This window comes from Mauremys reevesii, linkage group 25 (genome assembly GCF_016161935.1).
Source record: "Mauremys reevesii isolate NIE-2019 linkage group 25, ASM1616193v1, whole genome shotgun sequence".
NCBI lineage: Eukaryota > Metazoa > Chordata > Testudines > Geoemydidae > Mauremys > Mauremys reevesii.
Genome location: NC_052647.1, coordinates 12,597,077 through 12,623,383, shown reverse-complemented (window position 1 = coordinate 12,623,383; position 26,307 = coordinate 12,597,077). Strand labels below are relative to the sequence as shown.

The following is a 26,307-nucleotide window of genomic DNA, read 5'->3' as shown; positions in this document are numbered from 1 at the left end:
GGTGGGAGGAGTTGGGGGGCTCAGTCCGGCTCCTGGCAGGGCAGGAATCCACATCCCAACCCCCTGCCCCACGTAGAGCCCTGCCGGCCGGTCAGCGAGTCTGAGCCTGGCTCTCGCCGCCAGCAGGGTCCCCTCCGGGGCAGGGCTCAGCCGGCCTGGGGCGCGGGGATGCACCTTCCAGGCTCTTCCCCCAGCGGCGCCTTTCAGCAGCACCCGGGTGACGGGATCCGATTAACCCACCTTCGGTGTCGACTCCTCAGTGCTACTTCCCCTGCCGTGGAGGGCGGCAAACCGCAAGTGACTCTCAGAACGAGGCCGTGCAGGGCCCGGGGTTGGGTTTCCTGGGGCGCATCCCGGGGTCCCTTATGGGAGAGGCCACCCCCAGACGTAGATGAATCGCCCCTGCCGGACCCTCCCCAGCTCGGGTCCAGTGTGGTGACTGGTGCCCGGGGAAAGGGGCTGGTGCCACAGGGCTCCGGCCGCCCCCGGGCACGGGGCAGGTGGCCCCCAGAGGGACGTGGTGGGAGGTTCTGCAAAGGCCCAGGGAACAGGCCGACCCCGGGACAAGCAGCGTTTGGCAGACGGATTTCGGCTGCATCCTCCCTCCCAGCGAGCCAGGTGCAGGCTGCACCCTCCGCTCCGGGCCTGGGCTGCACCTCGCCCCGCGCTGGCCGGCTGCATGGCTCTGGGCGGTGCCGCTCTCATGCAGCGGATGGCAGCTCCGCAGGGAGCTGGGCGGCTCCTGTCTGGGGAGGCGAGATAAGAGCTGCCCGAAGGGGAGAGCCAGGGGCAGTTTGAAACGCAGCCCAGGCGGGAGCAGCTACTGAAGGCAGGAGCAGCCACCGCCCCAGGGCCGGGGGCAGGGGGAGGGCAGGGCCTGCGAAGGGGGCAGCAGCCAGGGGAAGCAGCTGAGAGGCAGAAGGAACAGCCCGGGGCTCCCAGCCGGGCCTGGAGGCTTCTAGACGTTGGAGGTTGCTGCTCCCCACAGAAGGGGCCCGGGCGAGGCTGACGGACGAGGCGCTGCAGTGAAGGCCCCCTGCCACTCGGCACGCGGGCACGCGGCGTGCCAGGCACTCGCAGCACCAGGGCCTCCCACGGTGAGGGGCTGGGCTCTTCTCCCCCTGGGGCCGGGGCCGGGGCTGGGACGGTCCGGGTTTTGGATTCCTGCCCTCAGGCTGCCCATGGCTCCATGTCTGTCATTCCAGGGCTGCCGGAGCGGGTGGTGCTGGAGCCGCTCCCCGAGATGGAGCTGGGCCGGGCCTATAACCTGACGTGCCGGGTTCTGAACGTGGCTCCCGTCACGCGCCTCACCGTGACCCTCCGCCGGGGGGGACGGACCCTGCACATGGAGACCTTCCAGAACCGCACCGGGACCGGACCCGGCAACGTCACAGTGACCCACGAGATCACCCCTCGGCGCTGGGACCACGGGCAGGAGATCACCTGCCACGCAGCCCTGGACCTGAGGCCGCACGGGCCCCACTTCGAAAACAGCTCCTCCGCGGTGGAGCTCCAGGAGGCCGGTGAGTTCAGGCTCACGCCGCGCCAGGGGGACCAACCCGGGGCTGGCAGCTCAAGTCACACGTTTAATGGGACGCGGGCCAAGTGCTCCTCTGCCCCCAACCCCAGAACACTGACCGGATGGAGGGAGCCAGGCAGCGAATCCCGCTCTCAAGCCAGGGCCGGCTGGTGTCATCCGGTGCAGCTCCGGGTGGCCCCCCGGGGGAAGCTGCGTGACCCACGCTAACGCCCGGCCAGTGGGTGCAGCACGTCCAGAGGTTTACGGGTCTGCTGCAGCTGGTTGCACAAAGCCAGGTGCTTTTCACAGGAAATGGGTGGGAAAATTCCGGGTTAGTTTGGGTCTATTTTCATCAAAATGTACATTTAAAAGCAACACAAATGGAAAAACGTTCCGTCTCCGAGAGTGGGTGTTGCCTGGCCGTGCCCAAGGCCCAGCCGCCTCTCTGGACTGGCTCACACCTGCTTGTGGAAACACCGGACAGCCCCGGCCAAGATCGGGGCCCCCTTGTGCCGGGCAAAACCCCCTGCACGAAAGGAGGAAGGGTCAGGTTTTTAACGGGATTTGGGCACCTAAAGAGCCAGCCAGGTGCCTAGTGGGATTTTGAAAATTACCAGAACAGGTAGGTTCCTAACTCCCATTGGTTCTCTGGGCACCCAGGAAAGTTGGGCACTTTGCACCTACTAGGTGCCTATTTGCATCTGTAGGCACCGAAATCTCTCTTCAATCCAGCCCTAAATCCGCTGGTGCGAGGCAGGCTGGGCGCGCGGAGCTGGACTGGCCGCTAGATGGGGATAAAGGCCACGTTCCCTTGGCATGGCCCAGGATCTGTCCCCGCAGCCCAGGGGAAGGGAGACTCCTCCCGAATTCCTGGGGTTTGATCCCGGATGGTCTCGGTCCGGCCGGGGGCCGCAGTGAAAACACCCGGGGCCGTATTTTCATTTTGTTTCTTTACCAACATAGTTTAGCGACGCCACTGGGGAAATTCAGGGGGGTTTTGTGGGGAGGGAATTTAACCCTTTTCTGTCTCCCTTTCCAGAGAGCCTGACGGCTAAAATCATCGCAATTTCTGCCATAGCCACCGTACCGGCCATGCTGCTCGGCATCCTGGCCTGGGGGCTGGCTCGGCGGGGCAGGCCCCGGAGAGAGGCCAGGCCGGAGCCCGGGGAAGCAACGCCGAGCCAGACGGATTTCGAGATGGCCCGGGCCAGCGCAGAAGACGCCCCAGAAGAGGGAGGCAGCTTGAATCCTGCTGAAGACGCTTCCCCATAGAGCAGACGGCAGAGCTCAGGCAGGCAGCGGCAGCTGGGTGGTGACGGGAGATGCACAGAGACTATGGGACGGGGTCCATGTGCTGCTAGTGAATCTTGCCAAGCGCTCCCGGTTTCCCATGCGTCTGCCTCTGCCAGACTTTGACCTTTCAGGCTGAAATTCCCGGGCCGGGTCTGCTCCGGGCTGGGCTTTGAGGTGAAAGTCTCTGCAGAAGCGCTTGAGAGGGAGACTAGGCAGAAATACATTGCTTGTGCCGTGCTAAAACCCTTCTTGCAGCTGTTCAGTGGAGAAGCACTCGCCCTCGGGCGGCTCGTGTGCTGCGGCTGTGAAAAACCATCCAGGTCTGGCCTGGTTCGGAGCCGCTGCGCACACACTCAGCAGGGCGCTGGGAGCTCACTCGGCTCCTAGCACAGCCTCAAAGGGCAGGCCCTGGGCGCTGGGAACCTAACGCCCGGCGAGGCGCTGCAGGGGATCTGGCAGCTCCGGCCGCCCTTCGCTAGCTGGCCGAGCACAGGCGGCTGCTCTGCCTAGCGGCTGCATCCCCATCGTTCCCCCCCCTCGCCAGGGCGCGTGGTGAGGAACGTCCCGGGGCATCGAGTCAGCATGTCACCCACTCACCCTTTGTGGGGGAGAAAGGCTGGAAGGGGCACTGGGGAGAGCTGGCATCACAAGATCCCTGCCACCAGCCCCAGGAGAACCTGCCCTTCTGTGGGCAGAGGGCGGCACCCACCGGGGGACACTGGAGGGAACTCGGCTCGTTCCATGCGGTGCCAGAGCCGGGCTCACACGGGAGGCAGCGTGGCCTAGTGGGTGGATCCTAGTCCTGGCTCGGCCCCAGGCCTGCTGGGGGACCTCAGACGAGGCGCATCCCCGCCCACCCGTGGGCTGTCTAGCCTGGGAGCTCTTTGGGGCGGGGGCTGGCTCGTCTCGCTGTGGCCGTAGAAGGCCCTGGCACGGAGCAGGGCTGCCGGCGTACACCCCTTGGCTGCCTTGCCAGCTGATCCGGTCAGTGACCTTCCTCCCCGGCCCTTCTGGGAAGGCCCAGCCCAGCGCAGGCAGCCAAGGCAGAGCCCAGCCCTTCCCCTTGCAGGCCCAGGGTTCAGGCCGGCTGCGCAGGGCCGGGGGCGCGTCCTTGCTGAGCCTCTGGGGGGACGAGCGATCCAGCCATGTTGTCTGCAACCATCAGGAAGCCGGTGTGACGGGCTGAATCACAGAAACCTGATGTGCCAAGACTACTTCTGTCCCTGCTTTCCTGCCCCGTTCAGTGCCCTGCCTGGCACCCACTGGCCTGCTGCAAACCCAGACCCAGCTCGGAACCACGGCCCCTAACAGCTGCAGGCTGAACTGAACGCAGCTCACAGACGTGTTCCTGCCTTTAACCCTCAGACGCCCAACTCCCAGGGGGGTCTAAACCCAACTCAATCCCTCTTACCCTGTATAACGCTCATGCCGGGTAAACTCGTCAATTGTTCGCCCGCTAGAACACTGACAGCGAGGGATGCAGGGCTGGTTGCACCCCCACCCCCGCTATTAACACACACGCTGGGTTGATTAATAAGTACAAAGTGCTGATATTAACTACAGAAAGGAGGATTGAAGTGGTTCCAAGTAGTAACAGCCAGAACAAACTGAATCACCAAGTAAAATGAAACAAAACAGGCACGTCTGTGTCTAAGAAACCGACTACAAATAACACCTCCCCCGTTCCAGCGAGTTTCCTTTTACAGAGCAGCCTCCTGCTAGTCTGGGCCCAGCAATCGCTCCCACCCCTGTAGTTACTGTCCCTTGTTCCAGTCTCTTTCAAGTATCCTGGGGGGTGGAGAGGCTCCCTCGTTAGCCAGCTGAACACCAAATGGAGGGGTCTCCCACGGGCTTAAATAGACTCTCTTGTGGGGGGAGACCCCCTCCTCTCTCCTATGCAAAGTCCAGCTCCAAGATGGAGTCTGGAGTCGCCTGGGCAAGTCCCCATGTCCATGCAGGACTCTCAGTCGTTACAGGCAGACGCCGTTGTCCACATGGTATCTTGTAAGACTCCAGGAAGACGTCTTAAGTGGATTGGAGCCTTCCCAGCTGCATTGTTCCCCAAGTGCTTCCTGATCGGGCACTTAACCTTGCGAATTCCTTTCTCCAGGAACTGACCACATGCGCTACCAAGGTTATTTAGCAATCAAGCCAGTACAGGGCCCATGTTCCTAACGCTGAATGCAGGAATGACACGTGCCTACTCGTCCCAGGGACACTTCCCAGCTTAGCTCACTCAGGGCCTGGCCAGAAACAAGAATTCCGGTTCATGAAAACTGGCAGGTTCCGAATTGTGCTTCTGTCTGCACTGGAACGGCAAGGAGCCCGCACGAAACCTGCACGAGAAACCGAGACGAGCCAACAGCCCATGGGCAGGGAGGCCCCGGGGCCAGGGGAGAGCAGGGCCCAGCCCCTGCGCATCTGCATCAGACAGAGAAGGGTGCAGGGGGTGGAGGGACGGACAGAGGGGGGCAGAGGGGGATAGGCAGACAGCCAGGTGTGTAGGGGGAAGGATGGACAGAGGGGGCGATGGGGATGGACGGACGGACGGGGGGTGTAAAAGGATGGACGGGCAGAGGAGGGTGTTGGGCAACGGACGGACAGAGGAGGGTGTAGGAGGATGGAGGGACAGAGGAGGGTTGTGGGGGATGGACGGACAGAGGGTGTAGGAGGATGGAGGGCAGAGGAGGGTGTCGGGGACGGAGGGACAGAGGGGGTGTAGGAGGCTGGAGGGACAGAGGAGGGTGTCGGGGGACGGAGGGACAGAGGGGGGTGTAGGAGGATGGAGGGACAGAGGAGGGTGTCAGGAGATGGACGGACGGGGGGGTGTAGGAGGCTGGAGGGACAGAGGAGGGTGTCGGGGGACGGACGGACGGACGGGGGGGTGTAGGAGGATGGAAGGACAGAGGAGGGTTTTGGGGGATGGACGGACAGAGGGGGGTGTAGGAGGATGGAGGGACAGAGGAGGGTTTCGGGGGACGGACGGACAGAGGGGTGTAGGAGGACGGATGGACAGAGGGGGCATATGGGGATAGGCAGACAGGTGCGTAAGGGGATGGACGGACGGGGGGGTGTAGAAGGATGGACGGGCAGAGGAGGGTGTCGGGGGACGGAGGGACAGACGGGGGGGTGTAGGAGGCTGGAGGGACAGAGGAGGGTGTCGGGGGACGGACGGACAGAGGAGGGTGTCGGGGGACGGAGGGACAGAGGAGGGTGTCGGGGGACGGAGGGACAGAGGAGGGTGTCGGGGGATGGACGGACGGACAGAGGGGGGTGTCGGGGGACGGAGGGACAGAGGGGGGTGTAGGAGGCTGGAGGGACAGAGGGGGCGCATCGGGGGATGGCTGGAAGAGGGCGGTGTGGGGCTCTGGGCAGCGCCCGGCGCCCTGATCTCGGCCGGGGTCGGGGCAGCGCCGGGCACGATGGGCCCCAGACTCGGTCGGGATCGGGGTCGGGGCCGAGGCCGGGGTCGGGGCAGCGCCGGGCACGATGGGGCCCCAGTCTCGGCCGGGGTCGGGGGCGGGGCCGTGGGCGGGTTCGGGGCAGCGCCGGGCACGACGGGGCCCCAGTCTCGGTCGGGATCGGGGTCGGGGCAGCGCCCGGCGCGGCGCGGCGCGGCTCCGTCTCACTGGGCGCCCTGACCCCCGAGGTAGCAGCTCTCGGCAGGGACGTTCCGCGGGCTGAGTCGCTGCAGGAAGCGGAGGAAACCCGGGCTCCGGCGCCGGCCAGTTCCCAGGAACTCAGGGGCGGGCGCCCGGGCTCCTGCGCTGCGCTGCGCCGCGCTCCCTCCTCCGCCTAGATCCCGAGTCCCGGCGCCGCCAATCCCGAGCGCTGCGCGGCGCGGCGCGTCCCCAGCCATGCGGCTCCGGCGGCTCGGGCCCCTGCTGCTGCTCCTGGCGCTCCCAGGTACGTACCCCGCGGATCGGGGCCGGCCTGATGCCAGCGGGGAGGGGCTGCGAGCGCCGGGCAGGGTCGGGACCGGCCCACGTGCGGGGCTCCCCGCCACCGCCTCCCCCCCGCCCGTGCCCGGCTTGCGGGGGCGGGGGGACCCCGAGAGGGAGCCAGTCCAGCCGGCGGGGGGGGGGGGGGCTGGCTTGGCGTGTGGCTCCTTAAGAAAAGGCTCCTCCCGATAGGCTGCGTGGGAGGTGGTGGGCACCAGTGGTTGCGGGGGCGTGGTCTGGGAGCCAGGACTCCTGGGTTCTCTCCCCAGCGCTGGGAGTGGGGGCTGGGAGCCAGGACTCCTGGGTTCTCTCCCGAGCGCTGGGAGGGGAGTGGGGGGCTGGCAGCCAGGACTCCTGGGTTCTCTCTCCAGCGCTGGGAGTGGGGGCTGGGAGCCAGGACTCCTGGGTTCTCTCCCCAGCGCTGGGAGTGGGGGCTGGGAGCCAGGACTCCTGGGTTCTCTCCCCAGCGCTGGGAGGGGAGTGGGGGGCTGGGAGCCAGGACTCCTGGGTTCTCTCCCCAGCGCTGGGAGGGGAGTGGGGGGCTGGCAGCCAGGACTCCTGGGTTCTCTCTCCAGCGCTGGGAGGTGGGGCTGGCAGCCAGGACTCCTGGGTTCTCTCCCCAGCTCTGGAAGGGGAGTGGGGGGCTGGGAGCCAGGACTCCTGGGCATGCCATGCCATGCATCTGACGAAGTGGGGATTCACCCACGAAAGCTCGTGCTCCAATATGTCTGCTAGTCTATAAGGTGCCACAGGACCCTGTTGCTTTTTACAGATCCAGACTAACACGGCTCCCCTCTGATACAGGACTCCTGAGTTCTCTCCCCAGCCCTGGAAGGGGAGTGGGGTCTAGTGGTTGGGGGGGGGGACTCCTGGGTTCTCTCCCCAACTCTGGGAGGCAGGTGGGGGCTCGTGATGGGGTCACTGGGAGTCAGGACTCTGAGCTGCCCTAGAACTTCAGGCAAGTCCCTTCGCTGCTCTGTGCCTCAGTTTCCCTGCTGTTGAAATGGGAACAATAATGTTTGCACAGTGCTTTGGGATCGTCGGGTGGAGGGCGTTGGACCCCCACAGCGTCGTTACTGTAACAAGGCTGAGCCGCCGCCCTGGGCATGGATTCGAAACGCCGGGGGAGGCTGCCCTGACCCCGGTGTCCTCCGGCACCTGGGAGCCCCCCTGAGGCTCAGCACAACAGGCGCGTTTGCCATTTCAGGGGCTGCAGAACAATCCTTTAACGTGAGCGTTTGGCCGGAAGACTCCGTGGTGGAGCACGGAGGCTCCGTCTGGTTAAACTGCAGCCACACGTGCCGGGATCCTGGGGCCAGGGGTGGCCTTGAGACCTCGCTCACCAAAGCCAAAAATAAAAGAGGGCCCGGATGGATGGCCCAAGAGCTGGTCGGTATCCGGGAGTGGGTGTCGGCCCCTCAGTGCTATTTCAACTGCTACGGAAACGTAACATGTGCAGTTGCCCACGTCACCACTTACCGTAAGTGACTCACGGAAGGAGGCTGCTGGGGGATGGTTACGGGGGCTCCAGGGGTTGCCCGAGTCCTGTGTGGGGAATCCCAGATTCTTTCCTGGGAGGCAGGAGATGAGCCATCAGAGCAGAGACCCTCCCGGAGCAGGTGGGGATCCTCGCGTAGTTCTGGGGAAAGAAGCTGGATCGGCTTCTCCAGAGACTCCGGACTCAGTTTAGCCTCGTAGCAGCACAAACTTTCCCCGTGTCCACAAACCCCATTGGATGGGACCCACCCCCAGGGCGAAAGGGGGGTTAGTCGCAGAGGCGCACGCTGCCCTCAGTCTCACTATAGAGGTTGTCAATGAGATGCCTGCACTGTGCCCAGCATGCGGATGTTGATTTGCATCGTGGGGATCCATTCCGTTGGGAACCCACGTGGTCCCACCTTTCCCCTGCTCCTGGAGTGACCTGTGGGGCCGGCCAGCCAGCACAAAGGCCCTACGTCCGTCAGCTGGCAGGGGGTGTGAGCAGGGCAGGGAGATGCAGCCAGCTGCAGGTGCTGTCTCTTGAACAGGGCAGACGATGTGGTGGGACAGGCTGCAGGATTTGGCCATGCCCTGGTGGATCCCACCGCAGCCACCATGTTGGATTCCTGAAAGGCTGCCTGTGTCTTTGTGTCACTCCAGGGCCGCCGGAGCGGGTGGTGCTGGAGCCACTCCCAGAGATGGAGCTGGGCCAGGCCTATAACCTGACATGCTGGGTTCTGAATGTGGCTCCCGTCACGCACCTCACCGTGACCCTCCGCCAGGGGGGACGGACCCTGCACACGGAGACCTTCCAGAACCGCACCGGGACCGGACCCGACAACGTCACAGTGACCCACGAGATCACCCCTCAGCGACGGGACCACGGGCAGGAGATCACCTGCCACGCAGCCCTGGACCTGACGCCGCACGGGCAGCTTTTCCAAAACTCCTCCCCTGCGGTGGAGCTCAGGGTTTTTGGTGAGTGCCAATTCATTAGCCCGGCCTCTCGGACAGGCCCCTTTGCGAGTGCCCGGTGCCGACACTGATCGAGAATCTGGCCCAAACCGCAGGGAAACAAGAACCAGACCCTTGGCTCACCTGCCTCCCCTCTGAGCCGCCCGCTCACGCTCTGACAGCTGCCGGGTCTGCGGGAATTATAATCCCGTTAGCGGGAGCCTATTAATAACTCTGTGACGAATCCCCCAGCCGGCTCCTCGCCTTTGTCTCTGAGCGCCGGGCGCTGGTGGAGCTGCAGTGGCTGCTTGACTCACCGCGTTTCTCCCGTGCCGGGGCGAGCGAGCTCAGAGCTCACCTGGGCGTTTTCAATCTGCTGCAAACCCTCTTCTCAGCGGGAGAGAGGAAGCACCAGCGCTTGCCCCTGGGCAGGACAAGGCGTTCACAGGAGGTGTCATTAACCACCCGCTGCCCTGCTCAGCGGTGCAGTGCTGACGAGAGCAGCCGCGCTGGGGCCCAGCAATGGTCCGTCCAGCCCGGGGCCCTGACGAGAACGGCCGCGCTGGGGCCCAGCAATGGTCCGTCCAGCCGGGAGCCCTGACGAGAGCGGCCGCGCTGGGGCCCAGCAATGGTCCGTCCAGCCCGGGGCCCTGACGAGAACGGCCGCGCTGGGGCCCAGCAATGGTCCCTCCAGCCCGGGGCCCTGACGAGAACGGCCGCGCTGGGGCCCAGCAATGGTCCCTCCAGCCCGGGGCCCTGACGAGAGCAGCCGCGCTGGGTCCCAGCAATGGTCCCTCCGACCCGGGGCCCTGACGAGAACGGCCGCGCTGGGGCCCAGCAATGGTCCCTCCAGCCCGGGGCCCTGACGAGAGCGGCCGCGCTGGGTCCCAGCAATGGGCCGTCCGGCCGGGGTCCCGACAAGAACGGCCGCGCTGGGGCCCAGCAATGGTCCGTCCAGCCTGGGGTCCCGACAAGAACGGCCGCGCTGGGGCCCAGCAATGGTCCGTCCAGCCCGGGGCCCTGACGAGAACGGCCGCGCTGGGGCCCAGCAATGGTCCGTCCAGCCCGGGGGTCCCGACGAGAACGGCCGCGCTGGGGCCCAGCAATGGTCCCTCTGGCCCGGGGCCCTGACGAGAACGGCCGCGCTGGGTCCCAGCAATGGTCCGTCCCGCCCGGGGGTCCCGACAAGAACGGCCGCGCTGGGTCCCAGCAATGGTCCGTCCCGCTGGGGGGCCCAACAAGAACGGCCGCACTGGGGCCCAGCAATGGTCTGTCCAGCCGGGGTCCCGACAAGAACGTCCGCGCTGGGGCCCAGCAATGGTCCGTCCAGCTCAGGGTCGTGTCTCTGACAGCGGCTGGTGCCAGGGGGCTTCAGAGGAAGTGAACAGACCAGGGCAGTTCTCGAGTCTCCCTCCCCTGTCGTCCAGTCTCAGCTTCTGGCAGCTGGAGGTTTAGGGAGCCTCAGAGCATGGGGTTGTGTCCCTGCCCAGCCTGGCTAACAGCCACTGATGGACCCATCCCCCAGGAACTTACCTAATTTTGTTTTGATCCCAGTTATTCTTTTGGCCTTCCCGACATCCCCTGGCAGGGAGTTCCACAGGTTGTCTGTGCGCTGTGTGAAGTGGAACTTTCCTGTGTTTGTTTTTAAACCTTCCGCCTAGGAATGTCCGTGGGTGGCCCCCGGCTCGTGTTACGTGACAGGCTGGGAGCTCTCGAGGCAGCCAGCTTTAGAGGAGGGGTCAGGTTTTCTCAGTGGGACGATGTTGAAATTGGAAGTTCTCAGGCCCGGATCCCGATCCTACTGCAGCTCTAAGGGCAGATCCTCAGCCGCTCTGGGACTGTCCGGCCCCTGGGTGGCCTCCCAAGTTGAACACCCACAATCACTAGTGGTGTTTGAAAAGCTTGGCCTTTATGTGTGAAAGTGAGCCGGGAGGGGGAGGGCTGGGAGCCAGGACTCCTGGGTTCTCTCCTGGCTCTGGGAGGAGAGTGGGGTCTGGTGGGTTAGAGTAGGGGGATCTGGGAGCCAGGACTCCTGGGTTCTCTCCCAGGCTCTGGAGGGGAGTGGGGGTGGGGGTTAGAGCAGAGGGGGCTGGGAGCCAGGACTCCTGGGTTCTGTCCCCAGCTCTGGGAGGGGAGTGGGGGCGGGGAGGTTAGAATGGGCGGGGGGGCTGGGAGTCAGGACTCCTGGGTTCTCTCTAGGAGGGGAGTGGAGGCCAGTGGTTAAAGCAGGGCAGGAACTGGGTGTCAGGAGTCCTAGGTTCAGTTCTCTGCTCTGCAACTCGCTGACTGTGTGAGCTGGGGTGGGTCATTTCCCCTCTCTGCACCTCCTGGGGCAGGGGCGAGGTGAGAATGGCGGAAGGTTTGTAGAACACGGTGAGGCCCCGGATTCAGAACTGGAGCCTGGGAGGACGTGAGACGCTCTCACAACAGCCACTGGCTGCATTACAACTGGGCGTATCACGGTACTGCCTGGAGACCCCGACCAAGATGAGGGCCCCCGCAGGGCAGGCGCTGCCTAGCCCTGGAGGGTCCTTACCCCAAGGATTTCACAGTCCAACTAGACAGAGGGTGGGAGGGGAAACAGAGGCAGAGAAAAGGGAAGGATTTTCCCAAGGCTGGCAGCCAAGCCGGGAATAGAACCCAGGTGTCCTGAGTTCTGTGTACTTGGCCACATCCCTAATGCCCACGATGGTTTTTCTCGCCCGCTGCAGATCTCCCGGAGCCCCAGCTCCAAACCTCCCTCTATATCGAGGTGGGCACCAGGGCGCCCGCCCGCTGTGGGGTGGCCGGGGTCTTCCCCGCCGCGGGAGAGGCCCGGTTCACCCTGTCCTTCGGGGGAGAGAGCCTGAACCTCACCGTCACCACGTCGGGCGACATGGCTGCCGCCGAGGGCGAGGTTTGGTCCCCGTCCCCGGGACAGCACCAGCTGAGCTGCACCGTGACCGTGGGGCCCGTGTCCAGATCCGCAGGGCAGAGCGTTCTCGTTTACAGTGAGTGTCTGGATTATTCCCCCCCGGGGTGTGGGCAGAGCTGGCGCCGATCCTGCAAAGAGCTGTGTGCTGGGCAGCCCTGGCCCCTCTCTGCCGATCAGCCCCGTGTCCAGCTCCAAGCACGGAGCACAGCGGAGCTGAGCCAGCCAGGGCTCTGTTCTGGAGAGTCGCTCTCCCTGCCCGCCATGCGCGGGACTTCCCCTGGCTAATGGGAACTGCATCGATTGCCAGCTGATCCTTGTCCCAGAACCAGCGGGGACCCGCCCGGTGCCTGGCACACGCTCACACCGAGGGCAGAGCCAAGCCGGGGTGATTTTTATTAGAACTGAGGATAATGCCCGAAAAGCCCCAACCCACACAACCCTGCCCCCCTTCCTGGAGGACCTGGTGGCGAGAGACGAAGGCCCAGGACAAGCCGAATGAGTCCGATGGGCCAGGGTCCCAGCTCTCCCGCTCCAACCTGCCAGACCCTGCGCTCTCTCCTGGCGCTGGCGAGAGAACCCAGGAGTCCGGGTTTCCAGCCCCTGCTCACACCGCATCAGCCTGGCGCAATAACCCAGGCCTCCCCGGACTAGCGGAAATGGGGTTTCTTTGCAGCAGTGACATCAGTCCCGTGTGAAAAATCACCCTGATTATTTCACAGCAGCTCTGCCTCTGTCCCCTGCAGGTTTCCCTCAGCCCGTCCTGGAGATCGACCAGCCACAGGCCCTCGTGAACAGGAACGTGAGAATCACGTGCAGTGCCCCTGCCTCCCAGCCCCCCGGCACTACCCTGCAGCTCAGAGACTCCAAGCGAACCCTGGTGTCCGGGTCCCAGCCCCACCTGCAGCTCACGCTGACCACCCGCAAGGGGGACAACGGGAGACAATTCACGTGTGAAGGGAACCTCACCCTGGGCAGCCGTACCCTCGTAAAGAACACGTCCGCCCAGCTCATCGTCCTCTGTGAGTCGGGAGCAGGGCACAGACCCCGTCTCTTCCTGCCCCTGCACGTCCCGTGGTTACTGACCCCAGGGCGTCTTACACCCTCCTGCCGGGGCCCTGGGACGGCAGCGCTAGAACATCTCAAAACCTTCAGTGCCTCTATCCTCATGCACCCCTGTGAGGCAGGGCTGTGCCATTATCCCCAGGGGTAGCTGGGGAAACTGAGGCATGGGAAGCCTGGCAGAGGAGGGAGTTGGGTCCCTAACCATTGTGCCATCCAGCCGCCTGGTTGTCCGCCCATCTCTGCTCTGCCTGGCTGGCAGCCTCGGCAGGGGAACCCAGCAAATCGCTGTGAAACGCAGCCGAGCCCGTTGCTGTTGCACCCCCCGGGCTTCGTTACAAACCCTCGTTAACAGAAATTAATAGGGACAGAGAGAGGGATGCTACCAGACAAACCCATTTGCATTTTCCCATCGGCCAGTGAGGAGGGAGAGGACGCACGAGCGTCTGATGATACAGAATGGAGTCGAGAGCGAGCCGAAGGAGGGGAGTCTATTGGTTGGGGGAGGGGCTGGGAGTCAGGACTCCTGGGTTCTATCCCAGTTCCAGGAGAGGATTGGGCTCTGGTGAGTTAGAGGAAGGGGACTGGGAGCCAGGATTCCTAGTCTGTTCCCAGCACTGCTACAGACACTGGGTGGCCTCAGGCACATCTCTTCCCCTTTCTGTGCCTCGGTTTCCCGGTGTCGACTGCAATCATTGAGGTGGCCCCAGGCCAGGCCTCCTGCAGAAAGCCCCGGCTGGAAGGTGGGAGCTGGGGCACGAGGACTCGCACCTGGGGTTGTTCTTGGCCACAGCCCAGCACGCGAGGCCTCTGTCTCTGCAAAGCACTTAAGGACGTGCCAAAGCTTTAGCGTGTGAGCCGGTCCCGTGGCCCAGGGCAGGCGCCGAGACGGGCAGGCGCTGACGTCCATCCCCGTGTGGCGCTTCTCAGCACGTGCTCCGGGGCTGTGCTGTGTGGGGGCTGCAGTCCCAGGCCTGGAGCTCTCGCCCCTCCACCCACCCACCCACTGCCCTGCCGCTCGGGCCCTCCGGGCGCAACCAGGCCAGTGACCCAGGTCGTTGATCCTCCTGCCACCCCGGGAGAGAGCAGAGCGTCACGGGCAGCGACTCGAGTTCCGGCCCTGCACGTTCAGAGGAGCCCGAAACGGACGCGGCTCGAGGGGAGCTGCAGGGCCAGCAGGAGCCCAGCACCAGCTGTGGGGTGCGACTGAGACGCGGGGCCTTTCCCCTGCAGGGGACGCGGCCCCGCGGCGAGAGGGGACTGGGCAGATCAGGCCATTCAGACGGAGCGAAGGCGTCCCGGGCGTCTCGCTCAGCCCTGCCGACGGGCGTTTTAACCCTTCCCACGCCAGCCTTCTTCTCTCTGTTCCAGACCAGCCTACGCTGGACGAGTCCGGCTGCCCAAGTCACCAGACGTGGCTCGAGGGGACCCCGCAGCAGCTGGCCTGTGAAGCCGACGGAAACCCGACCCCGGAGGTCTCCTGCAGCAAGGACAGCCAGGGGCACGGCCCCGGCGCTGTGCAGAACGTCACGAGAGGCCACGCGGGCGTCTATCGCTGCAGCGCCGCCAACGCGCACGGGACGGCCGGCAGGAACGTGACAATCCACGTGGAATGTGAGGGCAGGAGCGCAGCCGGTGGGGAGCTGAGGGCCCCACGGAGCTGGGCTCCCCGGGGTCGGGTGCTGGCGGCTTCCGGTGCTTGACTAGAAGTGACGCAGGACGGGTCAGACGAAGGGGGAGTGTGCGATTGCCAAGATTCCCCTTTGCTTGGGGGACTGGCTGGCTTGGGGTGTGGGGAATGGGACACGGGGCCTGTCCCCTCCAGGGGGTGCCGGCCTGACCCGCCCCAGGACTGGGAATGGGACACGGGGCCTGTCCCCTCCAGGGGGTGCCGGCCTGACCCGCCCCAGGACTGGGAATGGGACACGGGGCCTGTCCCCTCCAGGGGGTGCCGGGCCTGACCAGGACTGGGAATGGGACAGACACGGGGCCTGTCTCCAGGGGGGGCGCCTGACCCCAGGACTGGGAATGGGACACGGGCCTGTCCTCCAGGGGTGCCGGCCTGACCCCCCCGGCCAGGGGTGCCGGGCCTGACCCGCCAGGACTCCAGGGGTGCCGGCCTGACCCGGGGCCTGTCCCCTCCAGGGGGTGCCGGGCCTGACCCCCCCCAGGACTGGGAATGGGACACGGGGCCTGTCCCCTCCAGGGGGTGCCGGGCCTGACCCGCCCCAGGACTGGGAATGGGACACGGGGCCTGTCCCCTCCAGGGGGTGCCGGCCTGACCCACCCCAGGACTGGGAATGGGACACGGGGCCTGTCCCCTCCAGGGGGTGCCAGACCTGACCCGCCCCAGGACTGGGAATGGGACACGGGGCCTTTCCCCCTGTCACAGAGTCCCCGGGCGCTGCTCTGGAGCTGCTCCCCACCAAGCCAGGCAGGACTCTGGGGAGCCTCCTCTCCCTCGGAGCAGCCTGTCTGCAGGGCAAGAAGCTCCCACGGCTTCACCTCCTGGGTCTGACCTTGGAGCATTCAGCATCCTCGGCCCCTCCGTGCGCTTCCCACAGCGAGTCCACCCAGCGGGGGCCTGGGGGGGCCACAGGGTCCTGCCCCCCCACGGCGCAGTCAGACGTGACTCTCAGCCAGCCAGTGACACAGAGGTTTATTCGATGACAGGAACAGGGTCTAACACAGAGCTTGTAGGTACAGAGAACGGGACCCCTCGGCTGGGTCCATCCTGGGGGGCAGTGAGCCAGACCCCCGTGTCTGCACTTCGTCCCCAGCCAGCCCCAAACTGAACCCCCCTCCAGCCCCTCCTCTATGGGCTGAGTCTCTTTCCCAGGCCAGGAGGTCACCTGATCTCTTTGTTCTCCCCCACCTTTAGCATCCCCTGGCAGCGGGGAAGGGCCTGGCCATTAGTTGCCAGGAGACAGAGTGTCGGCCATAACTGAGGCCCCCCCAGGATTCAGAGGGAACATTAAAACCAGTCCCACTTTGTCACATCGCTCCCCCCTTCGAGACCGAACTGAGCGAGGTCACTTTAGCCGGTGACCTGGGGAAGTTCGAACCCACCAACGCTCCCAGGGATGCCCCAGCATCTCTCCCATTCCTTGGTGGGAGTTACACCAGGACCTTCCCGTTTCACACCTTCCCGTGGGTCTGTTGTGCTTGATGGCGCTTGCAGGCCGCATGTGGGAAGGTTTATGCAGCCTGGGCCCCCTTTGCCACCCCAATACCCCTGGGGTTCACACTGGGATTGGGTCTTTTCCCAGCGCTCCAGTTTGGAGGGCTGCAATTCGGGCTCTCTGGGTTAAGAGCCCCCAGCTTGACCTTGGCCCCCCTCTGAACAGGTGTCTCTGTCCCCCTCAGCTTGTCTAGAATCTCCCAGGCCTAGGCATGGGGGAGGCATCGGACACTAAGCTTCCGATGGTCCCCACAGAACCAGCTCATCCTGTCTCCCTTGGGGACCAGCCCCGCGGGTGAGGCCCATGCACTGTTGAACATCTGAAGCCAGCAGGTCCCTGACCTCTCTCCAGGTTCTGGGCTGCTTCCCCAGGGACTCTGAACGGGGAACCCCTGATGGGGAGATTGGCTCCCACCTCAGGGAAGATCCCCCAGGGGGTCTGCCCCCTTCTCCTCCCAATCCTCCCCTTCCAGGTCCAGGGGTCCCCTCACTCTCCCCCCATCCAGCAGCTCGAAAGGGAAGAACCCTGTGGATTCCTGGGGCACCACCAGCTGCCTCCCAATTCCCCTTGGGGAGCCCATTCCTGGTACAGGAATCCCTTCTCCCTGCAGCCGGTCACCAGGTCACCAGTCACTGGGGTCTCCATCCTCCTGGCTGGTCACCAGGTCACCGTCCCTGGGGGTCTCCATTCTCCGGGCCAGTCACCGGAGTCTCCATCCTCCCGGCCGGTCACCAGTCACTGGGGTCTCCATCCTCCCGGCCGGTCACCAGGTCACCAGTCCCTGGGGTCTCCATCCTCCAGGCTGGTCACCAGGTCACCAATCACCGGGGTCTCCATCCTCCTGGCCGGTCACCAGGTCACCAGTCCCTGGGGGTCTCTATTCTCCAGGCCGGTCGCTGGCCCTCTGTAACAACTAACTCCCTCTCCACCACCTCGTAAAACCAGTAACACCCAGGGACACTGAGTCCCACCCCCTCGGCATGCAAACCATTGAAAACAACAAGAACCCACCCCCACCCCCACCCCGCTTCGTCACAGCTCGTCTGTGGCACTGAGAGAGGGAGAAGCCGGGGGCCGTTGGGTTGGGGAGCTTGGCTCTAAGGGCGAGGAGCTGCACAGCCTCTCCCCGGCCACCCTGCTCCTGCCTGGACCAGGAGCTGGCGCTAGGAAAGGTGGCCCAGCATGAGCGCTCGGCCAGGGTTCCTCTAACAGAAGACGGAGCCGCGGGCTGGGGGAGCCGCGGGGCTGGGGAGCCGCGGGGCTGGGGGAGCCGCGGGGCTGGGGGCGCCGCGGGCTGGGGGAGCCGCGGGGCTGGGGGAGCCGCGGGGCTGGGGAGCCGCGGGGCTGGGGGAGCCGCGGGCTGGGGGAGCCGCGGGCTGGGGGAGCCGCGGGGCTGCTTCGTGGTCATGACCAGTGGGCCCTTGTTCTCTGCCTTCCAGACAAGCCCACCATGGACGAGTCCAGCTGCCCCAGTACCCAGGTGTGGCTGGAGGGGACCCTGCACACCCTGGCCTGTGAGGCGGACGGGATCCCCGTCCCCCGCGTCCCGTGCACCAAGGAGGGAGCAGCTGACGAGTTTGGCGGCGAGCGGAACGTGAGCAGAAATGACTCCGGCACCTACCACTGCACGGCCACGAACCGCCTCGGGTCAATGAAGAGGAGGGTCACCGTGCGGGTGGAATGTGAGTCTCCATCGTGCGCCGGCCTTGCACTACGCTGCCCGGGCCTGGCTCACCCTACGTGTGACCCTCAGGCTGTGCTGGCAGCATAGGGGGTGGGAACGGCTCCCGGAGAATCCCCCACCCGGACGGGTGCCGAACTGGCATAAAGGCCCTGCTCCCAGCCGGTTCCCAGCCTGTGCTCCGCAGGCGGTCAGACTAGGTGATCCCGTCTGGCCTTGGAATCTGTGAATCTGGCGCGTGGCTGGAGCCCACGGCTGTACGGTCTCTGCTGCTCCCCAGGGGCCACAGGGTGCAGAGTGTGAGTTAGAGCAGCCCCAAGGCTGCTCTGATTCACCCTGTGGGCTGGGCGAGAGCCCTGCATGACCCCAGAAGACAGGCAGCACAAATGGTTCCTGTTGCTATTGCCACACTATTACGGCAGAGCCTACGGGCCCCAGCCATGGAGCAGGACCCCCGCCCCCCGGGTGCTAGGCGCTGTACATTATTCGTTAGGTGAATTACGGTAGTGCCCAGGTGCTCCAGTCTTGGCTCAGGGCCCCACGGCACTAGGGGCTGCACAGACACAGAACGGAGTAACAGCCCCTGCCCCAGCGAGCTCACAGTCTGTCAGTCCCTGCTAGAAGTGCAGGAACGGAGCCCAGCGTATGTAAAGTTCAGCTGCTCTGATTTTGCGCTGGTCCAAGCACAGCTGGGGGAAGCTGACCCTGGACATTCCTAAACGAGCCCAGCCCCCGCGCCCTGCCCCGTGTTACTAATTGCCCCGGAAATGACTGACCGTGAAAGAACATTCAGAGTCTCACGGACTCGCCGCTGTTGGCTCCATTTACTGGCCCCCTCGTCTGCTCTCCCCCCGATTCCCCTGCGCCGGGCCTGGCTCGCGAACGTTAGCCGGGGGGTCCCCGTGGTGCCGTGCCGCTGGGGGCCTGGCTGCAAAGTGCTGCCCAGGGCGAGCGCCGCCGACGCTCCCAAGACGGCGCGATCGCGGCCGATTCCCCTCCCGCTCGCCCGGCGTCCGTCACACGAGCTCCGCCCGGAAACACGCGAACCCACCGCAGCCAGAGGGAGAACCGAACGGGCCGGGGAGACGCGAGCTGGGGACTGGGACGGAGCCGCTGGCGCTGTGCAAATAGCCCCAGAGCCGCGAAGCTGCAGCTCGGCTGGAGCCTGCTCCCCACCGCAGCTGTCGGAGCCCCAGCCGGAGCCGCAGCATCTACACGGCCGTTTCTGGGGCCGCAGCACGGGCCCGTCCCTGGCACTGGGTGCTGCACACGCCTGCGGTGAGAGGCGATTTCAGCTGCCAGCCACTGGTGCTTGTTCTGCCTCCCTCAGCGAGGTTCCGGGGCCCGTTCGCCGGGATTTCCGCCCGGGGTGGTGCCTCACACGCCGGGGCCAGCTCCCCTCGCAGGTTTCTGGCTGAGCAGCGAAGCACGTTATGCTGCTTGCTGCCAGCCAGGTGTTTTCTCCCAGCCTCGAACCTGCGCTGGCTCCGCTCTTCCCACTCCCCTTGCGAAGCCGGACCCGGCCGCAGCGTTCCCGTCTCGGTCTCACCGGGGTAAAACCGCCTCCCTGCGCCTGTTGGCCCAGCCAAGGAGCCGTTAGCCCCGACTCGCAGCATCGCTCCGGGCGCTCATGGCCAGCTGCTCAGCCAGCGTTAGCCCCATTTTAGGACTGGGGAAATCGAGGCCCATTGCAATGGGGTGACAGGCCCACGGTCACACAGGGCATCTGTGGCAGAGCCAGGGTTTGACGCCAGGGGTCTGCCCTGCTGCTCAACGCAGGGAGGCTTTACCAGAGCTCAGAGGAGAAAGCTCCTGCTCACAGATGGAGAAATCGCAGGGCAGTGGGGGGTCCGGGGCTGGCTGAGCAAAGGGAGCAGTGAGAGAGGTAGGATGGAGCAGTGGTTAGTGCACTAACCTGGGACTCGGGAGGCCTCAGTGCCATCCTTGCACAGCCCAGGGCCTCTCTCGGTGCCCCCATAGAATGGGGGTGCTGCTCCCCCGCGGCGGTGGGCGGTAAATGGGGGGGCCGCAGAGGGACCTGGGGCCGCACGGCTGCTAAGTGTGTGACCTTTTCTCTCCAGACAGGCCCATCGTCTTGCTCCTGGCCGTCAGCCCTTCTGACACCGTCCCACGCGGCGCCAACTTCAACATCAGCTGCCGTGCCGAGGGCTCCCCGGCGCCTGCCTACCGCTGGACCGTGCCCCCCGCCCCCAACATCCACAGCTCGGCCGATAACAGCACCGTGAGCGTGGCCGGCGCTGACCGGCACAACCGCGGCGTTTACGTCTGCAGAGTCTCCAACGCCCACGGGCAGCACCTGGGCCAGGTCCGAATCCAGGTGACAGGTACGGAGCAGGGGGCGAGGACGCCAGGGAAGGGCAAAGGGGGAGGACAGACCCCCTGTGGGGTTCTGCAGCAGCCCTGGGGGGCCGAGTTCCCTGCCACGCGGCGGGCGAGGAGGCAGGACACGAGCCCAGCCTGATTCAGCGGCACCTCGCACCTGGGGCGAGTCTCTGCTCGCTTCGTAACAGAGAAGCTGCCTGGCGGCGGGAGGGGCTGGGGCTCTGTGCTGGGACCCAGCCGACCTGCCGTCTAGTCCCAGCTCCACTACTGGGCTGCTGAGCGACCCTGGCAAGCCGCAGCCCCGCTCTGTGACTCGGTTTCCCTTCCCCCACCTCTGCCCTGCCGTGTGACCTTGGGCGTGTGCCTTCCCCTCTCGCTGCCTCTCTCTAGCCTGGAAGCTCTTTGGGACAGGGTCTGTCTCTCCTCCTGGAGCCTCACCTGCGTGTCCCTCCCCCCCGCCAGATCACAGACTCATCATCGCCGCCCTGATCGCGGGGGCGGCCGTGCTGCTGCTGGGTGGGACGGCCGGGCTCGTCTATTACCTCAAATCCACCGCCTGCAAGAAAGGCGAGTACAACGTGCAGGACGCCGAGAGCTCCGCCAAAGCCACCTGCCTCGGCCGCGACGGTGCCGTCTACGGGATACAGCTCACCCAGACCTGAGCCGGCCGGCGGCCGGAGCCACCCACGCCAGGGCTGCTGGAGGGGAACCCGGCGGTGCGTCCCAGCAGCCGGGGCGCTGGCCAGGCTGGCTGGTTTGGTTGGTTGTTCGTTGTTGCATCCGTCCTCTGGCCACTTTGGAAGCTCCTGCCGAGCTGTGTTCTCTGTCCAGACCCAGCCTGTCTCCATCCAACCACCTCCGCGTGCAGCTTCTGTCCCTGGATCTTTCTGGCCTCGGATCTGCTCCTCCCCCTTTCCCTTCCGCAGCCCTGCCCCGTGGCCCTGGTGGAACTTCCGGTACCTTGCCTTAAATATGGGAAATGGGTCGTGAGCTGGCCCCGACCAGGCCAGGATTGTACTGGAGCGCGTGGGGTGCAGGGTGCCTAACCCAGCGCCTGGGTGGACTGGCATGGGCAGGGGACAATGGGTACGTGAACGTCTAGGTCCCAGATTCCAACCCGGGGGAGGCAGGAGCCACCAAGCACAGTCAGGGGCCTGCGGGGAAACGAGTGTGCTGGGTCTCTGTCCCGTGCTGGCAGGAATGGGCCAGTCTGTCCTCAGATATAAGAACATACGAACAGCCAGACGGGGGGCAGACCCAGGGTCCATCCAGCCCAGTGTCCTGTCGGCCGACAGGGGCCAGTGTCAGGTGCCCCAGAGGGAGTGACCAGAACAGGGGATCAGCAAGTGACCCAGCCCCTGTCGCCCATTCCCAGTGTCTGGCGAACAGAGGCTGGGGACCCATCCCTGCCCAGCCCGGCTAATAGCCATTGAGGGACCAGCCCTCCAGGATCTTATCGAGTTCTTTTTTGAACAGACAGAACAGCTGGGGGCCGGCGTGAGTCATGTGTCCTGCTAGGAACTGCGCTGAGACCCAGCAAACTCGTTTCATCACAGGCCACTAAGTCTCTGGTCTGAGCACCCCGGGCCCCCTGTCAGTCAGCGTTTGGGTGCAGCTCCCCCAGGCTGCTCCTGCTCCGGGGTAACGACACGCACGGGCTGTTAAACTTCCCCTCCTGCCTCAGAGACAGCCAGGGACCCCCCAGCTCGCAGTGAATTCTAGTGTTTCTGGGCCCTCGGATGGTGCAAATCAGCATAGCTGCACCGGCCCGAGCTCTGACTCCAGCGTGAGTTGCGTTGGCCGTGTGGTGCTGTCGCTCGCTCCAATGTCCGGGGCCCGGCGAGCTGTTCTTTAGCGACAATGTAACACCACAGCGTGTTTGTGGGAGTGTGAGTGTTGTGGGGCAGAACTGACCAGCCGCCCCCCGCGTCCCAGGGCAGAATGCCATAGGAAACCTGCAAACGCCAGGAAAAAAGCCTCCATCTGCTGGCTTTGCGCAATTTGTACCGGCCCAGCCGCTGTGGCTCTCTCTCCAGGCCGACTTAATTACCAGCACAGACTTTGTTCTCTAGCAACTGACAAATTTAGCACATCGGTGACAGCCTCAGGGCTGAGCTGCAGAGAAAACCAGCTCCTTGGCACGCGCCTGGCAAGCCGCACGCGACGCCGGTGGGAAAAGCAGCTTGCAGGGTAGCGTGCTGCCGGCTGCCGGCCTCGGGGCTCTGCGCGCTCAGCGAAGACGTGGGATAGCCAGGCGGCTCGGTGCTGGGCCCTGCCGAGCGAGGGCCAGACCCGCCGCTGGCGCCAGCGAATGGGTTTGGTGGGATCCCCAGTCATGGCCCAAGGCCCGATTGTGCAAGGCGCTGTACGTTATGTATGAAGAGCCCACCGCTCCTGGGCCAGGACGCCCTGCACTAAGCTCTGTACAGACACGGACCTGCCGCGTTAAATCATGGAGCCAGGCTGCTTTACACCAGCGGACGATCTGGCCCGTAGACATAACCAGCCTCTCAAACGCCTGTGATTGTCTTTCACGCTCGAGGCAGGTTTTATAGAGACACCCGGGGCTCGATTTTCCTCCTGTTACGTGAGCGGAATGTTTGAGTTTCTTTTGTTTCGTTTTCGGACTGGGCGGGGGTGGGGGGGGTCCATCCAGCCTGTCCCGGCTCATCCCACCCAGGCCGTGGGAGTCCCAGGAGGGGCCAGCCATGGGCTATTCTGCTACCGGGGAATTCTCTGCCCTGGGGCCGATGCTGGCTCCTGCTTTGGAAGTGGAAGATTTGGGGACAGGTTCAACCCAAGCAGCTCTGCTGAGGACGTTCCCGCTGGAGCAGTGGGGCTCCTGGGCTAAGGATCCTACCAGCGTGGTGCTGACCTGAGCCGGCGCCAACCCACCGCCTTCGCCAGGAGCCGCGTCCAGGCAGATTTCCAGCAGCAGGTGGTCGGAGACGCAGCAGCAGAGCTGGCTCTGTTCAAACCCACTTTGCGCCGGCAGCAGTGAGGGGAAGGAGCGTGGCGGTAGCTCGAAGCCCCCTTTGCACTCCCCGTTTTCCACCCACCCCTGGGTGCAAGTGACGCTCTGCGTCCCACGCCCACCTGGCACGCTGAGAATCCCCGTGGAGCCTCGCGGCTACGGCCAGACGCTCCGTCTGTCCCCGGGATCGAGCCCTTAGGCCATCTCTGCACCGGCCGGCCCCCTGCCCCACGGGGGATTTCTAAAGGGCTGCTGCCACCCACCGTGTGGCCCCTTTCTGCGGTGACCTGAGCATCGCAGAGACTCAGGCTGGGAGCCATCTGAGCTCCCCGCCGGCCCCCAGCGGCACTTTGTAGAGGGTTTACACAGGCTCAAAGATCCCAGTTCAGCCGCAAGCTACAACGGGATGTAACTAATGAAGGGGTTCGTGTGGGGCGGGTTTCGCTAATGACGATGGGTCCTGCTCTGCCAGCTTGCCAAGGGCTCCTTGCACTGGTGAGGAGCTGGTGCTTTGCACAGGCGGGGTTCCAGGGCTGTTTGCCAGCCGAGTTTCTAACTGCTTGTGTATGTTCTGGCTCCCGCCCCCGCAGCACGGGCCTGCATCACTGCAAGCTGCGCTATAATTCATGTTCCGTAAGGACGTTGGGGGCGGGCGGGGGCCCGCGGCTCCCTTCCCACTCATAGCTCCGGAGCACTGGCAGGGCTGGCCTCGCAGCTTGGGAATGGCTTTAAAACGTGCTTCCCAGAGGAATACGAAAGGACAAATCGGTAAGGTTGGGTTTAAAAACCAGGGCACAAAAAGCTGTGAGAATAGTTCCCCAGTGCCACCCCCGCCGGGCCCGAGCGCTCCCAGGGCTGCAGCAATGACTCATTCTGCACGCCTACAACGTGCAGCAAACGCCACAACGAGAGCACCTTCTCCCCCTCCCCGGGGGCTGGTATACCTGGGGGGTAGCTGGGCTTTGCTGCAATGGACCTAGCACTAGCCACCGGAGCAGGGATTTAGTCTGTTATATTAGGGTGCAGCGTGTTTCATTGTATTTCCTAACACGCCACATAAACTACAGGCAAACGTGCTCAGGGGGCGTCACACCAGTCGTGCGAGAGTGACCGTGAGCGCCGCTGTTGCTGGTTGTGCGGTTGGATGCGGCCTAGCCCTGCTCTTTGCTAGGCTCCTATGCATGCGAGGGTGGGTTTGGTGCCAGCGTTAAGAAGCCGCACCGGGGTGAGTTTCTGTGCCAGTTCTCTAGCAGCTTGAACCTTCGCCTCTCCCCCTGGCCCAGCCGGCAGTGTTTTACTGCTGAGAGCACGGGCAGCAGGTCGGCCTGCCGGCCGCTCCAGAATCGGCAGCTGGGGAACGGGTGAAATTGTGGAGCATGAGCCTTTCCCGAGCGCGTGAGGCTCTCTCACAGCGAGGGCTGGAGCTGCCGGAACCCCAGCGTGTAGCCGCAGCCTATGCCAGCGAGCGGGGTTCGGCCCCTGGCACAGGAACAGCACCTCCCCAAGCACGGGGAGCTCAGCTGCCAGAAGCCTTCACCCCCCGCCCCCGAGTTCTGTCTACACCAAGGGTAGGCAACGTATGGCACGCGTGCCGAAGGCGGCCCGTGAGCTGATTGCAGGGGCACTCACCCTGCCGGGTCCTGGCCACCGGTCCGGGGGGCTCTGCATTTTAATTGAGTTTTAAATGAAGCTTCTTAAACATTTTAAAAACCTTATTTACTTTACATACAACAATAGTTTAGTTCTATATTATAGACTTGTAGAGAGAGACCTTCTAAAAACGTTACAGTGTGTGACTGGCACAGGAAACCTTAAATCTGAGTGAATAAATGAAGACTCGGCCCAGCACGTCTGGAAGGGGCAGGTTGGCAGAACGACATGGCTCTGGGGGCACAGCTCCGGCTGCAGCGTTGTGCCATAGCAGGGACGTTTCCTGCCTCCCTGGGGAGGGGGTTTCCAGCGCTGTGGTTACTCCACCCCACCTCGCTGAGGCGCTGGAGCTGGGGCGAGGGAACGGTTCTTCCATCAGCCCAGTTGCAGTCACAGCCGCGGGGGGGGGGGGAGGTTTGTCCCACAACACGACGTTTTCACAGCCCTGGGCCGTGCAGCGAGGGCGAGGTCAGCGCCTGAGGGCTGCGGCGATTTAACCGGCCCCCTCTCGTTACAGCAGCACACGCCGCCCCTCCTGTGGATGCGGTTACACCGGCGTAAAGGGTTTCTCTCAGGGCAGCTCTACCCAGCACGGACACTAAGCCCGACTGGTAGAACAGGGCCAGACTCGCTGAGCGAACTAATGTTGGCAAAAAAGTCACACACCCCCCCCACCTGCCGCAGTTCTGTTGCTACGGAAACTGCGCAGAGCAGCCCGTCGGCGCGCAGGTCTCGTCGCCTTGCACTTCGGCCAGTGCCCCTACAGCCCTGGAGAGAGGCCAGCTCCACCCGAGGGGCGGGCTGGGCCCGGGCAATGACCCACAAAGCACGTAGTCAAAGGGAGCGTGGGCCTGGGAGTCGGGGTTCCTGGGCTCTGCCACTGGCCTGCAGGGGGTCCGTGCTGTGCCTCAGTTTCCCCACCTGTAAAGTGAGGCTCCTGTGCAAAGCACTCGGGGGGGTGGGAGGTGCTAATAGTGCTTTGCCGCGTCAGAGGCAGGCGTGGCATCTGTCGGCCTCCTCGTGTGCTGGGGAGCGGGGAGGGGAAGCTACTGAGACTGGCCGGGGGGCTGGGAAGGAGCTTTCCAGTTCTTTCTACAGCCGCTCCCATGTCACGGCTGGTGCCCAGAGCCCTACGCTCCCCCCACCTGCAGTACCGGGTGCCCGGGGCACTGCTGACCCCTCCATCCCACCCTGGACCCCAGCCATTGACCAGCCCCCGCACGGGGATGTGCCTGGCCCCAACTGCACAGACCTGGGCTCAGGTCTCAGTGGCTAAAATCGCCGCTGCAGAAAGAACAGGCCAAGGGTGGAGTCGGGG

General features: G+C 64.6%; 1 protein-coding gene across 1 annotated transcript in view; it reads left to right on the top strand.

Annotated features, from left to right (window-relative positions):
* ICAM5 (intercellular adhesion molecule 5) overlaps positions 1–25,050 on the top strand; it is a 59,586-nt gene extending 34,536 nt beyond the window's left edge. Inside the window, exons 9-17 of the mRNA XM_039514117.1 lie at positions 1,206–1,523; positions 7,961–8,233; positions 8,893–9,210; positions 11,898–12,176; positions 12,844–13,119; positions 14,531–14,773; positions 17,781–18,023; positions 20,104–20,367; positions 20,828–25,050. Coding sequence (XP_039370051.1) covers positions 1,206–1,523; positions 7,961–8,233; positions 8,893–9,210; positions 11,898–12,176; positions 12,844–13,119; positions 14,531–14,773; positions 17,781–18,023; positions 20,104–20,367; positions 20,828–21,027 — 2,414 coding nt within the window. The 3' untranslated portion in view covers positions 21,028–25,050. The remainder of the gene's footprint in view (positions 1–1,205; positions 1,524–7,960; positions 8,234–8,892; positions 9,211–11,897; positions 12,177–12,843; positions 13,120–14,530; positions 14,774–17,780; positions 18,024–20,103; positions 20,368–20,827) is intronic.
* The last annotated feature ends 1,257 nt before the right edge of the window (positions 25,051–26,307 follow it).